This window comes from Topomyia yanbarensis, chromosome 1, assembly GCF_030247195.1.
Source record: "Topomyia yanbarensis strain Yona2022 chromosome 1, ASM3024719v1, whole genome shotgun sequence".
Lineage (NCBI taxonomy): Eukaryota > Metazoa > Arthropoda > Insecta > Diptera > Culicidae > Topomyia > Topomyia yanbarensis.
In genome coordinates, this window is record NC_080670.1 from 16,675,227 (window position 1) to 16,689,594 (window position 14,368).

At 40.1% G+C, this 14,368-nt stretch overlaps 2 protein-coding genes across 3 annotated transcripts in view; one reads left to right on the plus strand and one right to left on the minus strand.

Annotated features, from left to right (window-relative positions):
- The window catches only part of LOC131677008 (thyroid receptor-interacting protein 11), a 76,741-nt gene extending 68,513 nt beyond the window's left edge, over nt 1–8,228 (plus strand). For both annotated transcript variants that reach the window (XM_058956488.1, XM_058956489.1), the window contains 4 exons: nt 3,064–3,227; nt 3,301–3,504; nt 7,187–7,456; nt 7,526–8,228. In XM_058956488.1, the coding sequence (XP_058812471.1) occupies nt 3,064–3,227; nt 3,301–3,504; nt 7,187–7,456; nt 7,526–7,863 (976 nt within the window). In that variant the 3' untranslated portion in view covers nt 7,864–8,228. The remainder of the gene's footprint in view (nt 1–3,063; nt 3,228–3,300; nt 3,505–7,186; nt 7,457–7,525) is intronic.
- Nucleotides 8,229–12,040: 3,812 nt separating this feature from the next.
- LOC131677009 (UDP-N-acetylglucosamine transferase subunit ALG14 homolog) lies at nt 12,041–13,487 on the minus strand. Its single transcript, XM_058956490.1, has 2 exons — nt 13,436–13,487; nt 12,041–13,382 (listed from the first exon to the last, which is right to left on the minus strand). The coding sequence occupies exon 2, from the start codon at nt 12,973–12,975 to the stop codon at nt 12,301–12,303; it is 675 nt and encodes a 224-aa protein (XP_058812473.1). The 5' UTR covers nt 12,976–13,382; nt 13,436–13,487; the 3' UTR covers nt 12,041–12,300.
- Nucleotides 13,488–14,368: the final 881 nt, after the last annotated feature.

Sequence of the window (14,368 nt, forward strand, 5' to 3'; positions counted from 1 at the left end):
AGCTTTATCGCGATCTATTCAGATAGTCACCGGCGTTAAACTCACCTTAATCCAACTGAGAGCTCCCCGGCAGCGGAATTTCTCCCGAAACTGATACCTGTTTCCTTGAGCCATTTAGCTCCCAGGTGGTGAAACTACCCTAATCCGACTGAGAGTTTCCTGTCGGCGGAATTTCTCTCGGTACCGATATTCGTTTCGTGAACCAATTAGCTCCTAGTTTTGACATGATACGAGCCATTTAACCCTTCGCTTCGTCGCGGTCTACTCGATGTAGTCCTCAGCGGTTAACCTAGCCTCAACAACGAGCCATCCGGTAGGTCTGTCGTCACTATACACTACAAGAAAATATTCTCAGAAGATAAATTTTTCAAAAGAAATTTAGAAGATTCAAAATATTAGGCACATTTTTGTCCAACGTTCTAATTTTTTTCAAAATATTTGGGGGAGGGGGTTCTTATCCCCCCCCCGCAATTACGTCACTGGGCCTAGGTGCTACTTCCAGGAATTCTGGATCTTCGTAACACTAATAAAAGTGAACAGAACAACAACTTTTCGACCTAATTAACTGGCCGTCGCAAGCGCGCACTTTACCTTGCTGGCAATAGCGGCGGAAAACTGTCACCAAAAGGATTTACTGTTCCAGGTGCCTGAGCACAACTGTGATCCATCATTAAAAACACAAAACAAATCGTAAAACTGCCTCACCGCGTAACTGGTACACGTTATGCAGCAAGAGGAGAGCGGTGGCCCTATGTTGCGTATACACAAATGCCAAACAAAAATTACTAAAGCTATCTATATATTCGTTGTTTGGACGTGAGTCTTTGTTTTTTCTTTTTCAAGGATTTTTATGAACGTGTCCACTGGAAAACAGACAGAGAAAGAATGACCGGAACGGTGAGAATGAAGAAACGGTGAAAATTGCCCTTTTTTTGAAACACTGAGAAAAGATATGTCCTCAAGCAGGAATCGAACCTGGGAAATCGCAGGTTCGACTCCTGCTTGAGAACATATCTTTTCTCAGTGTTTCCAATAAAGGGCAATTTTCACCATTTCTTTTGAACGGCACAAAACAGCGATGTTTCGTAAACAATAGACTATACGGAGTGTATACACAAAAATGGGTATATTTCCACCCAGTGCTACATTGTTACCCTGACGAGTTACAATGAGTATTGCATACATCCAGGACATATCGTGGGTAAAAAATTGCCCACAAAAAATGAATATAATATAGGTACAGTTGCAGCGTGGCGGTCGCGTTGGTTTTTTCCCGAACTTTTGCATTAAAATGAAATTCGAAATGACTTCTTCCAGCCTTGGTGGCGGGAAACAAAACTGCTGTGTGGCGGCATTCACGCACACCAAAGAGATTACATTCATTGACGACATTCATACGTACACCAACCATGAAATTTGTGTATGACTTTCCTGCTCGGGCAGCAGCGTGAAAGTTTGTAAGCTTATGACGTTCATAAAAAATGTCACGTTTCCAGCCCTGCCAGCAAGAGGAGAGCGGTGGCCTACATAAGCCCTATGTTGCGTATACACAAATACCAAACAAAAATTACTAAAGCTATCTATATATTCCTTGTTTGGACGTGTCTTTTTTCCTTTTTCAAGCATTTTTATGAACGTGTCCACTGAAAAACAGACAGAAAGAATGACCGGAACGGTGAGAATGAAGAAACGGTGAAAATTGCCCTTTTTTGGAAACACTGAGAAAAGATATGTCCTCAAGCAGGAATCGAACCTGGGAGATCGCAGGTTCGACTCCTGCTTGAGAACATATCTTTTCTCAGTGTTTCCAATAAAGAGCAATTTTCACCGTTTCTTCATTCTCACCGTTCCGGTCATTCTTTCTCTGTCTGTTTTCCGGTTGACACGTTCATAAAAATCCTTAAAGCTATCTAGTTTGACAAAAACCGTTCACAAACACAAAAACGAACAATAGTTTAAATTTACACTAACTTTTGAACGGCACAGAACAGCGATGTTTCGTAAACAAATACATTCTACGGAGTGTATACACGAAAATGGGTATATTTCCACCCAGTGCTACATTGTTACCCTGACGAGTTACAATAAGTATTGCATACATCCAGTACATTTCGTGGGTAAAAAATGGCCCACAAAAAATGAATATTCATGACGAAATATTAACCGATTTTCAATCTTGTGGCATTGGCGTTACGATTAATGTTGAGACTTGGGGCTCCAGTGAAACATTTTGGGGCTTAGTGCTGGAGTATTTTTATTTATTGTTTTAGTTAGTTGTTGTTGTGGTTGTTGTTGTTTATTAGAGACACTTTACACCGCTCAGAACAGTGCATTTGTGTCTATTAAAGTGTAAGATTTACATTTCATTTCATATTTACATTTCATTTGTTCATATCATTTTGTATAACCCAGTATTACGCAGGAATTGTAAGACGTTTTGCTCTTTCTGTTCTCCTTCTCCTAATGCTGCGTGAAGACTAGTTGTGTCGATTTCCTGTTGTTGCCTCTCATTTTCATACTTTCTGCAGTGCATCAGTACATGTCGGACATCAACATTCAATGCAATTTAGCAGAACAAGAATATGCAAAACCATTTGTAAACAATAAACAAGGTTCAAATAAATTTCTCTGAAGAACTTGCAAAATTTATTAAAATGTCCTAGAAAATCATAGGTTTTGTTTTTGGAAATGGGTGCACAACATTAAGAAATTCTAGCAAGTAGTTTAAGAGCTCCAGGTGCTCCCCGAATGGTAGATAATGATGCAACTGCTGGTGGGTTAATGTATTTTTTACAATGATTCGCACAAATTTTATCTTGTTTCTGTCGCAACACAAGTTCAAAATCTTGCAATGGAATTATAGTACCAGCGTGACGTGTATTTTTTCCTGCTTCTAGTGTATGTAATTTCAGTTCATGACTATCAACTCAACTCCAATGTATTAGATCTGCTATCCCTATATCAATAGAAACAAACTTCCGATTACGAACGACAAAACACAACCTAACCAACTGACTCATTCGCATTGCTCTACTAAACGTTTTATTTCTCGTCATATCGTAGCATTCGCGCCAATCAGCACGCCGAAACACTGCAGACGCAGTATCACCTCCTACAACAGCAACGTGATGAGCTGGTCGCAAAGCTGAACGCCGCCGACGATCGCGACCAGAAGAATTTAGCTTCGCTGACTAATCTGCAGTGTGCTCTGGAGCAGTTCCAAATTAGTAAGTATCTTGGGTCGTTTGTACATCAGCATGAATCGAAATGATTGTGTTTGTTTTTGTTTGCTCCAACTAGACAAAGATCGAGACATTGAGCTTGCCACGACTACAATCCGGAAGGAGCTGGAACAGTGCCATGCACAGGAAGCAAGTCTCAAAACTGATATCCGACAACTTCAGCAACAATTAGCAGATGCCAAGAATGGATTACTGGCCGCAGCTAGGATTTCCGATCAGTTGGAAATTGCTCAAGTCACCGTGGCGACGTTGAAAGATGAGTGTAAGTATGACAAAGTATACACATTTTTCCACTTAAACTTAGGGTGCAGGCTATGACGTGTGCTTTTTCTAACCAATGACAAAGAAAACGGTTTATCGGAGTCGCCTGAGCTGGTTTGTTTACTTTAGGTAACTCTTTAAACCGCTTCATTTGCTAATACTGTCCGTACTTATCTAACCAGGCTACCTTTGGCACGTTTCCGCTTCTTTCATATCTAATAATTCCTCAGACTGACACAGTTCTTCAACTAACCGCTTGCTATCTGTTAGTCATCGTCTGGTGAACGTACCTGTGCATGTTAGATCCTATCTTTGCTCCCGATCCTATCAATTATAAAGTACCGTGCTTATCAATTACTATTGAGACCTCTTATCATTCTTTACGTGTGCATGTGTCTGTTTGTTTGTAAATTGTAAAATTAAATTACCTCAACAACCGACACTTTGGAAGGAAGCGCGAGTCGAGACAAAGTGATAATTGATTTTCGTTTTGAAGAGTGTGAACAAGCCGTACCGTCCCCCGAAGACGGGGTGGTATTAAGGTGGTGCTCTATCTACTAACAAATCATTAACCAGAGCCGCAATCTCCACGGGAAGCACGAATCAAATCCAGCACGCACTACATTCACGCACCATAAGGGCTAACACTCACGCCACCACAACCAACAACAACATATGTACATCGGATTCGGTTCGGCTGAAAGGTCAATATCAGCTGGTAATTCTGGGCTTTTCAAACCATTCCCGGAGTTCCAACTGATATCCACTTTTTAGTCGAGATGGTCAAAATTTCATCATCGGTTGCGCGCGCTGTTGGCAAGGGGCAAGAGGCGAGGTGATATAACCAACCAACGCTTTGAAAAAAGAACGACAATCAATCAATTGAATCGATGAAAAAACGTGTGAACAAGTGAAAATCATGGAAAGACACTTTCGGAAGTAGGTGCTTGTGTTTGTTTTTTTTTCTTTTTTCGTTCAGTTTATTAGTGATTTGCGCACATCAGTCATTTCATCATTTCACGGCATACTACATATGGGTAGCTATCGCGGCGCACAACACTTATAGGTAATTGACTTATTTGACGTCTAGGACACCAACACAGTTGCAATGTGTATAGACAACATACATATAACGCTATGTTTTCAATTCGCCATCTGATTTAACCTCATTTGGCAAAAAAAACTACCCGATTTAACCTCAATCTCGCACCAACACCACTCCACATAGATTAGTCAATTGGCCAATGGTAAATATTTGGAATGACATTACACATTCACACCTACGGACTTCAAACGCACACGCACTGTAATAAAGCGCACGCAGTATTGGACGAGCCGAAGAAACGTTAGTTTGATATTACATTCAAAGTAATAAGTGACGATATACTAGAACGAAACTAGATGGATCGAACTGAGAGATAGAGACTGTAGTCCACTAACGAATATCATTTCTTTTATTATGTTGGAATCGCATTAGGACATTCTAATTATTAATAGTTTTTATGGCTTACTATCCAAACAATTATTTGTCAAAAAGGATTCAGTGCTACAAATAGTCCAGTGTACCTTTAGATTATTAATTAACACGTGTTGCACATAACTTTTGGTGTTGTCTATTGTTCGGCTAAGACCACGTATATGGTACCCCTGTTATATCCCGATAGCTGCCTAGCCGCCTTTTCGTTAACTGGGAGGTTTGATTAACATAGGCTCATTTCCAATGCAAAACAAAAATTAAGAAATTCTAGGCCAACATTTCAGAAGGCCGTTACTGCAATTGCAAGCATTCGATATAAACATCGAAATTTTATGATGTTTCAATTTTTTGTTATTAACGACAATAGTTGAAAATTTAAATAAGAAACCACATGAACATGATAATTGGCTGCATGATTCTAAGCATTCATTAGGGTAACCAACCAATGTTTGCCCTAATAAAAAATTATTATACACGAACTTTAACCCATATGGTGCAACAATTCCACATATTGTTTGGATGGTACCCTGAACAGGTCGTTAAGCTCTTAAATTATACGATGTTTATTAGGGGGACGCCTAGAGGAAGTGACTTCGTTTACATCGAAAAAGATGTATTTGTTCATGTTTTTGATGCAATATATACATGGATCTATTCAAAAACTGCTAATTGTATAAAACATTGCACGCATTAACATCCTCAAGTGGGGGATAAATTGAAATTAGAATCTTGTCCTGAAAGTCGAGAGCGACAACAACTATGCAACTGACATTCCTTTCTTGAATTGATTTTTTTTCCGGTTGCTCATTGAGGTGTAGTGTCAAATGATTGTTCCAGCACTACACTGAACAGGATCTGAAAATACCATACACTTTGACTTATTATCACCTACAAAAACGCTGCAATATTTAAGATGACAGACTGCCCAGTCGACCGTCTAGAAACAGGACAATCATGTAGCTAGTGCGAATATCGCAACAATAGTTGTTTACGCCAGCTTGACTGCAACTTCAGTAGTTGAAAGTTCGTTGGAAAAACGTCCAATGAATTGAACTAACGTAGGATGTTTTGCGCTTACTGGGCTGATGACGTGAACGATTATTGTCAAAATTGGGGCTATAAACTTATTACGAACTGGACTAAAAGGCACGTAAAAGACTCGATACCTACACACCTACAGACGAACTACAATTGATTTGAGTAAATTTTAACTTGTGAAGCGGAAAGGGCAAACATAAGGATTACTTAAATAGTGGTCGCAGTTGCAAAGTTTCATATCCTAATCATTCGATCGAACATCACTGCTTCAACCATGTTACTGCGCAACCAAAAAACTTGACGTGATTTTTGTTGTTATGATAAATAGCCACGAAGAACCGTAAGTACCGTGCTGGTGTGTGAAGATGGATAGCTAAGCAAATAAAACTAGGTCAACAGAATATATAGCCATGCAAAACCAGCCGCACGTTCCCAGGGTAATCTCAAATTGTAACAGTGGGTTTTCTTATTCGTAAACCGTCTGTCTTTGCAAGCGCCGGGCGTGAGAAGAACGGATTTGGTTTCATCCTATACCCACGTTACAGATTGGGGTTTCCCCGGGTCGGGCCGTAGTCATCGTCGTGTCTGTGTGTTATATTATTTTTATTTCAGTTTTATTTGGATTTTAGACGTGCTTTTCATTGTGTTGAGTTTATTGTTTTGCCTCGTGCTGGATGTTAGTTTGAATGTTTTTTTGTATTCAAGTGACGTTTTGTTTTTCCTCGTAAATTTTAATTAATCTTGTGATAATAATTTGAAAGCAACAGCATGAGAGTGAAAGTCAACCAAGTGACGAAAAAATGTGCAATATCAATTGGAATGGCACGAGCAAATCTGATCCTGCTCAACGGATTGAGTATTACATCAGGTACTGGTGTCGAAATTCGAGACGGAAAACATGTTTCCTGCAACAAACTTACCAGTACTTATGTTATGCTCTCTCTGAGGGCAGTGCATGCAGCCCCAAGTGTTTATTTTGCATCCACCATTTAAAAAAAACCTAACAGTTCTAAGTGTTCTGATGAAGCATTATTCGTGCATATAAGCATGCAGAGAAACAGTAAGATAAAGCAATCATTCAAATTTTGACTGAAAATAAAACCAAAATTAAACCTCAATACTTGATGTAGAAAACTAACTACTACATTTTCCCCATTCTTCATTTTAGTGGTGAAGAACAACGAAAAATATCAAGTCCTCGAAAGGCGCCTCCAAGACACGGAAGCTAGTCAAGCGGATAAAGTAGAAAAGACTCTGGTGAAGAATTTGATCATCGGCTATGTGGTGGCGCCCAATCAGAACGATAAGCTTCAAATATTGAAACTGATTTCGGCGGTGCTTACAATGGATCAAAACGAATGCATCAAAATTGGCTTGAATCGAACCGGTGGCGGTTGGCTCAACAACATACTTGGTAGTGGTGGTACACCCGTTACCGGTAATATCGTACTCAACAATGCTAAGGTTTTTGAATAAAATGTTTATTATGAAATTTTATTGATTTCAGCCCACAACTATAACAAGGAGAGCCTAACCGAAGCTTTTGTCAAGTTTCTTGAAAAAGAATCCGCTCCTAGATCAGCCAGTACCGCAAGTTCCGGTTTGCTCAACGTGATGACCCACGAGCACCCGTCACAGTCCCAGACGATGTCGTCGAGAACGACCACTCCAACTCAACAGCAGCAGCAGCAAGGGGTTGATCAAAATCTGAATCCAATGCTAGCAGTCACTCCTGCCCCAGTGCAACCAATCCTGCTAGGGGAGTCATCTATGTTGCAACAGACAACCTTCCAGCCTCCGCGGAGCTCCAGTTCCATACTGAAGGACATACTCAGCGATTCCTGATTCGAGATATAAGTTCTCGTCCGGGTGGAAAGTATTAGGGTACGTTTCCAATGCACTATCCATGTTTTTATGCCGCATCGGTTGTACATAAACTAATTCAAAATATTCGTTCGAACATGATAATTTCGACTGGTTTTCGTCGCAGTCAATACTTGTTGATATTTTTATATGTTTGTGCAATTATTATACCTATAGGATTATCAGTATCGCATTATTCGAGATATCCGATGATGACATACATACTTATACTGAGTAGACGCAATTGGATGATGAAAACAGCCAAGTATACTTTATTTTATGTTTGGATATCTGATCTATAGCTCACCAGCCCGATTATAAATCAGTCCTTAACGCTGTGTATTCAACAGAGCCAGTTCTTGCTAACTAAAACAATCCGAAGACCAGTAATGATTAGAAGAAGTCAACGGGGAATTTGGTCGTTCAGTACGATTTATTTTTTGGCTATTCGTACTTTTTATTGCTTATGTGTACGGACAGTGAAGTCACGAACATCCGTCGCTATGTCAAAATGCTCATATTCATGTAAATTCACAGCAATAAACATAACTTTTCAAGAACACGTCATAGTACAAATACTGTCATCTTTTCTGGTTGTATTTTTGATCCCCTTTGATTTCATGTTGTAAGTCGGGGTTTCCCCACTTTTTGGGTTCTGATTTTTCTTGGCATACCCTGTTCAATAGGGCGGCCAAGATGCTTTTACGTGTATTTCGAATTTTCTTAAATAAGCAAACAAAAGTAAACAAAACTAAACTTTACCGTATTTATTTCTTCCAACTATCCCTTGTGCATGTTCGTTGTCACTATTGATCCGCTACTGCTGGCGCTGGCAGGAAGGAGACTATTCGACTGATCCAGTTATGGTGTTCCTTCGCGATAAGCTTCCGTATTCCATAACATAAACATAGTGTTTTCGTTTTGGGATTTAGCGTCAAGCCGGCGCTAATCTATTCCGGGAATAAGTTAGTGTCGATTTCTGATGAGACGAGGTCAAAACGCACCCATGACTTTATTGAGCTAGGATTTGTGTCCTTTACGTACAAAGAGTGGTTTCAGCAAAAAATTCCACTTTTAGGAGAAAGATCGATGTTTACCCAATTTTTCCTCCTTAGGGAGGAATACAGCGTAGTTCCGTAGTAAGGCAACCCAACACCTCAAATGAGCACCCATACCAGCAACAATTTTCCAGCAAAAGGAGAGCGGTGGCCTATCTAACCCCTATGTTATTTATAAAGAAATATGAAACAATTTACTACACGTACCTAGACCAACAGAATCATTCATAAATGCTAAAACAAAGTTTCAAGAAAAGTGAACGATCATAAGGAATAGCAGTAAGCATTATATATGTAACGCACAACCAGATTTCAACGCTATTTTTTAGTTTGTGTGATAGTACCGATATATAAAAAATGTATATAGTCAATCCTAAATAAATTTTAATATGTGCCAGAATTAATAAAAGAGCTATTACTTTCTTAATTTCGAAAACTTCAGAGATTTTTATAACAGTGCTCTAACGGCATAAACCTCTACTCAGACGTCAGACGGTCGAATAGAGTTCTGTGAATTGCCTACGCAAAGGCGTTTACGCAGTGGCACGTTTCCGCATTCAACCATAGTGAAATGTTTCTGCCACGTTGCTTTCGAGCGTGTGTACGTTGAAATAAGTCTTGTAATGAAAGCAGCGTGGAAAACTGAAGGAAATGCATAATGCCATACGGTTTGTGGTAAGATCGACAATAAAATATTATCCGCTTTGGAACGCTCACAAGTAGTGTTAAGAAAGAAAAAAAAATTGATTTTAGCTTTTGATGCCTATGAAGTTTGCTCAGCAATGGGCATTATGCTATAGTTAGATTATATTTTAGATATGGCGAGAGATACAGTGCTCTCCTTTAATGGTGCCGGTGCCAGCCCTGTGGATAAGTACCGACAGATAAGCTATTTCCCAACTCGCTAAACTGGTTTAAGCTGCTTGAAGAAAAACTGTAACTAATCAATGATTAAAGTCACGCTTTAGGACCGATGACGAAATAAGTCATTATACCGCATGTCGAAGGTTGTCTTCCTAAGAGAATTGAGCCTCAAAGAACGCAAAATCACGCTTTAGTAGTATGATTTATAAAAGAATTTAGGCCACCTTCTTTCTAAATTACGCGAGAACTAAACTACCGTGATACGCATAACAGTTCCACCTGCATAGGAAACCCATAGCAAATGGGACTGTTATGCGGATCACGGCAGTAAACACTTCGTTGAAAGGGTATTTAGGAACTACACCCTATCATTGAAACCCCACCAATGGATATATACAGAATTTTGGAACTGGGCTTTGATGTTGCGTTCTACCTTTGGTTTTCTTCACACAGTCTTGTCAGGGTTGCTTTCGTTTTCGAACGAAGGAATGTCGTTAGCTGCCATTATTGCAAGCTATTTTATTCGAAAAATAGCTCGGAAAATGTAACGGATAATTATATAGGTATGATTGCGGACCTACGGATTGAACGGAAGCATCAACGGTTTTGGTTATTCTGGGGATGTTATGTTAGATGCACTGTCAATGTACCAAGCGTTCAAAAATTTTGCTAAGGGAGGCTTTAGAAAAGATTCGAAAATTTCATGGCTAGCTATGGGTACTAGAACAGTGTCGAAAGCACTTTCATCGAGACAAGGAACATGTTAAATGTTTATGTAAACAACTCACGACTAACTCGTGATTAGGGCGTAGAAGCCGATTGTCAAAAACTGCTTAGAGGGGAACTTATTAGCATAGTTGTAACCGGTCATTCGCGGCTGAAAAAATAAGTGAAAGTGATAAAATAGTTCAAAATAAGTGTACCATTTCAAGGTACATACGAAATTATTGTTTGATAGTCGAACTGAAAAAGAAACCCAAAATAATATTTATTTAATAATATTATATTATACACGAAGTGCACAAGGGAAATGTGTATCTTCCATTTCCAAAATGAAATTGTCGTTAGAGGAGTTTTTTGACGCTGAAATGTTGAAACTAAGAATGAGATTATATCGATCGAATATCCGTAGCACCAATTTTCCTCCAAGATTCCCATCAAAGTTCTAGAATTAGCAATATTGCACATACATTGTCGACATTCAGCTTGATTTTGCGGTCGTTATTAAGATGCACATTTGAAAGAGCAATCCGTCAGATTACAAACGGGATATTGTGCATTTCGAAATGAAACAATTTCTGTATGAACATACAAGCGACAGTCATTTCGTCTTGGCTGTAAAATGTTCCAAAGCTTATGGGAGATCAAGCATTACTCGACGATGCCGAATCAACTCAGTAGGAAGAACAGTGACAGCTGGTCTGTCGCCGTTCCACGTTTGTGTACAAACTAGTTGGTTCAAGCTTCCAGCATAGGAAACTGTTACTGCTCACCAGGAAACGACAGAAAATCTCAACGACTTTCCTCCTCATTGATCAATAAAAAAAATCCAGCACAATTCATGGAGCGTGCTTTAATTAAACCCAACCAGCCAATTGATTCCTAACAGTTGCGGCAACCAGCATGGTAGCATATTATTACAACCGTCAATTTATCCAATTTCTTCTGCGAGTGCCCAGTGGTATGCATATTAGCTGTGGAGGCTGAACAGGGTAAGCACTTGGCTGATTCGAAGCTGCAGTGCGTGTGGTGGCGACGCATAACTTTACACATCCTGTACATGGTCGTGCGAACGAGTGAGCGAGCGCCCGAGAGCACCTCTCGATGATGTTGTAATCGCTTGAACTGTGAATATCATAGGAAAAGAGAAGCAAAGCAAGTACGCACCACCAAACGTCTGACCCACGCGGCTCACTCAGTCGTTCAGGCGTGTTATTGTATCTTTAAACACCCCAATCGTTGTGAGCGCTCTCGCCCGATCAATTGGGTGGGGGTTGATGCGGTAATTGCCCCCTCCTTTCCCTCGCATCACAGCGATGACCCACAACCGGCCCAGAGTGCGAAAGTCGAGGAAGAATGCGTGAATGCGCAAAAAGATGTTGAGGCGAGAATGCTAACGCTATTTTGTAACGGGACCCTGGGCTTTGCAATTTCGATGGTTATATACAACGCACGTTGGTTTTAGGACTGTTTCTTCAGTATCGTTTTTTATGATTGGAAATAAAACACAATCAAACTTGGTGTGTTAATCAATCGTTCCTATAAATTATTCATAAAATCTAGTTACAAAAAAAACAATGATAAACCAGCACTACGTTAAGCCTAATATTTTTAACCGTAATCAGATAATAAAGATAAAGATCCATTCATGCCCTCGCTCTTTCGTTCGCTCACGCTGATATATGAAGGTTCACGGACACACGCACGCACGTTTCCGCTCTTTTTTGGAATAGATGTGTACCGGGGAAGGACTTACTTCCGAACATCACTCGCATTCTCATTTCGACAAGCGCCCGAAATACTCCACCTTCCTGCCGACACCGTTTTCGACTAACCCAGGCCACTGCACCACGAACAGATCCGTTATCCAGAGCAATATTTGGCCGCTCAGTGATAAGCTTTTGACGCGACAGAAGCTCTCGATGAACACAATTTTACAGTTACTGTTAACGAAAAACAACTTGGCCAGGAAGGCAACCAGGCAAATCGGTACGCACGTCCCGGGGCCGTTGGTGAGGATTAGATCGGGACGAGTTCGCAGCACTACTGGAATACTGTTTATTATTGCCGTCAGAGTGGTGAATATCGAGCTGAAGTAATTTTGTTGAACATGACGGCTTCGCGTAATCGCAACGATCTCGTAATTCCGTCTGGCCAAATCGGGCTCCCTACGGACCTCCACGTCAATAACCTTTACGACGCTGGTTTTGTCTGCAGCTGCTAGTACGTATAGCCGAGGCGAATATTTTGCCAAATCCAATTGTTCTACAATCTGTAACATTTCAGCCGTGTGCCCCCCGGATCCCATCACGATCATCGTTTTGACTGAACCTTTCCGCTTGGCTGTAATTGAAGCAATATCGCGTTTCGAGTTTTGTCTGGTTACCTCTAAAAGGTACCACAGTCGCAGCAGGACTAAACCCAGCAAAATCATTGCCAGTTGCAGAAGCATCTTTCTTCACTATCTCCTCCGATCCAACAGTTCCTTCAGAATTTTTGTACTGTTCATCTACTACTTGTCCACCTCATCACTTTTGTTTACATATACTTCTTCATCTTCTTACAGGTGGCTGAACGTGTCAGAATCTTCGCACAGTGCGCGTAGCAAATTTGCAGTTTGACAGCGCAGCACCACACACCAGGAACCAGTCAACTTCTCTCTTGCGTCACAGATTGATGAATGAAATTCCTTTGCGTCGTTTGGATGTCTTTTTCCGACCACTTTCGTGACTTCGTCGATCAGGTTAAGCGAGAAATGGTGGAATAATGCTGCCGCCAACAACTGCACTCGCAACCACACGCTGCTTCTGTGCTGAGATTCAAGCTCCGTTGAGTTATGGTAGCAAATTACGCGCAGAACTACATGAAACGAATGATTAAAATAATGTTGATGACGAGAAAGAGAAACTTACGTGCAGCGCAGATGACGCTGACGGTTTGGTTGACACTCTTGACAGCACATCGCGATGACAAACATTCGAGATGATTGTCACACAGGGGCGCACTAAGGGGGAAGCGTGTGGTATTTCATAGAAATATTCACAGCTATCCCTTGAACTGCAGCTGCCTAAATTTTGTTGCTATATTGTATACAATAATTTGACAGAATGCAAATAAATAATATAATAGCAAAAGCCAAACGTTAACAAGTTTTCTGATTACTTGTTGCACATTAACGTTAGGGAGACTACACTGCTACTAATCCAAACTTAGATTTTATGTATTCCACACACACTCAAAATAATCTGACTGTACAATCCATTTCTTACCCGCACTTAGCAATTATATGCGCAAAAAGAGTATATTCATCAAGCGCAAAATATAAATTTTAAGTGCAAACTGTAGAATTCAACAAGTTTACACATAAATTATATGTACGTGACACTATAGACTCATGTTTTATGTGCCGAAGTTATAAAATGTCAATGCAAAAATAGTATGTATTGATATTTTTCTCATCAGATCTATGTGCGAGTAAATAGTATGCATATGCAGCCGCTAATTGCAAAAATTAATAGATGTTACTGTTATATTTTTATCAGTGCACATGGGGCCTAGGGGCAGATCACTTGTGATGCATTTTTAAAAATCAGCGAAATTAAATGCATTTATTACCATCAAAATAGAAATTCATAATGTATTTTGCGTTGCGTGCAATGTAAGACGTCAAAACCCTACAGAAAAACTAGCCCTACATTTAACAAAACGTCGAACAAAGTGGATCAGCGTAGGACGTTTGTTAAACAAACTTTTTTGCGAGGCAGTGCAAAGCTGATGCAAGAATGGAAATTGAATGCATTTTTTTCAATTTGATGCAAATTTGTTATACATTCTTAGAGTGATCT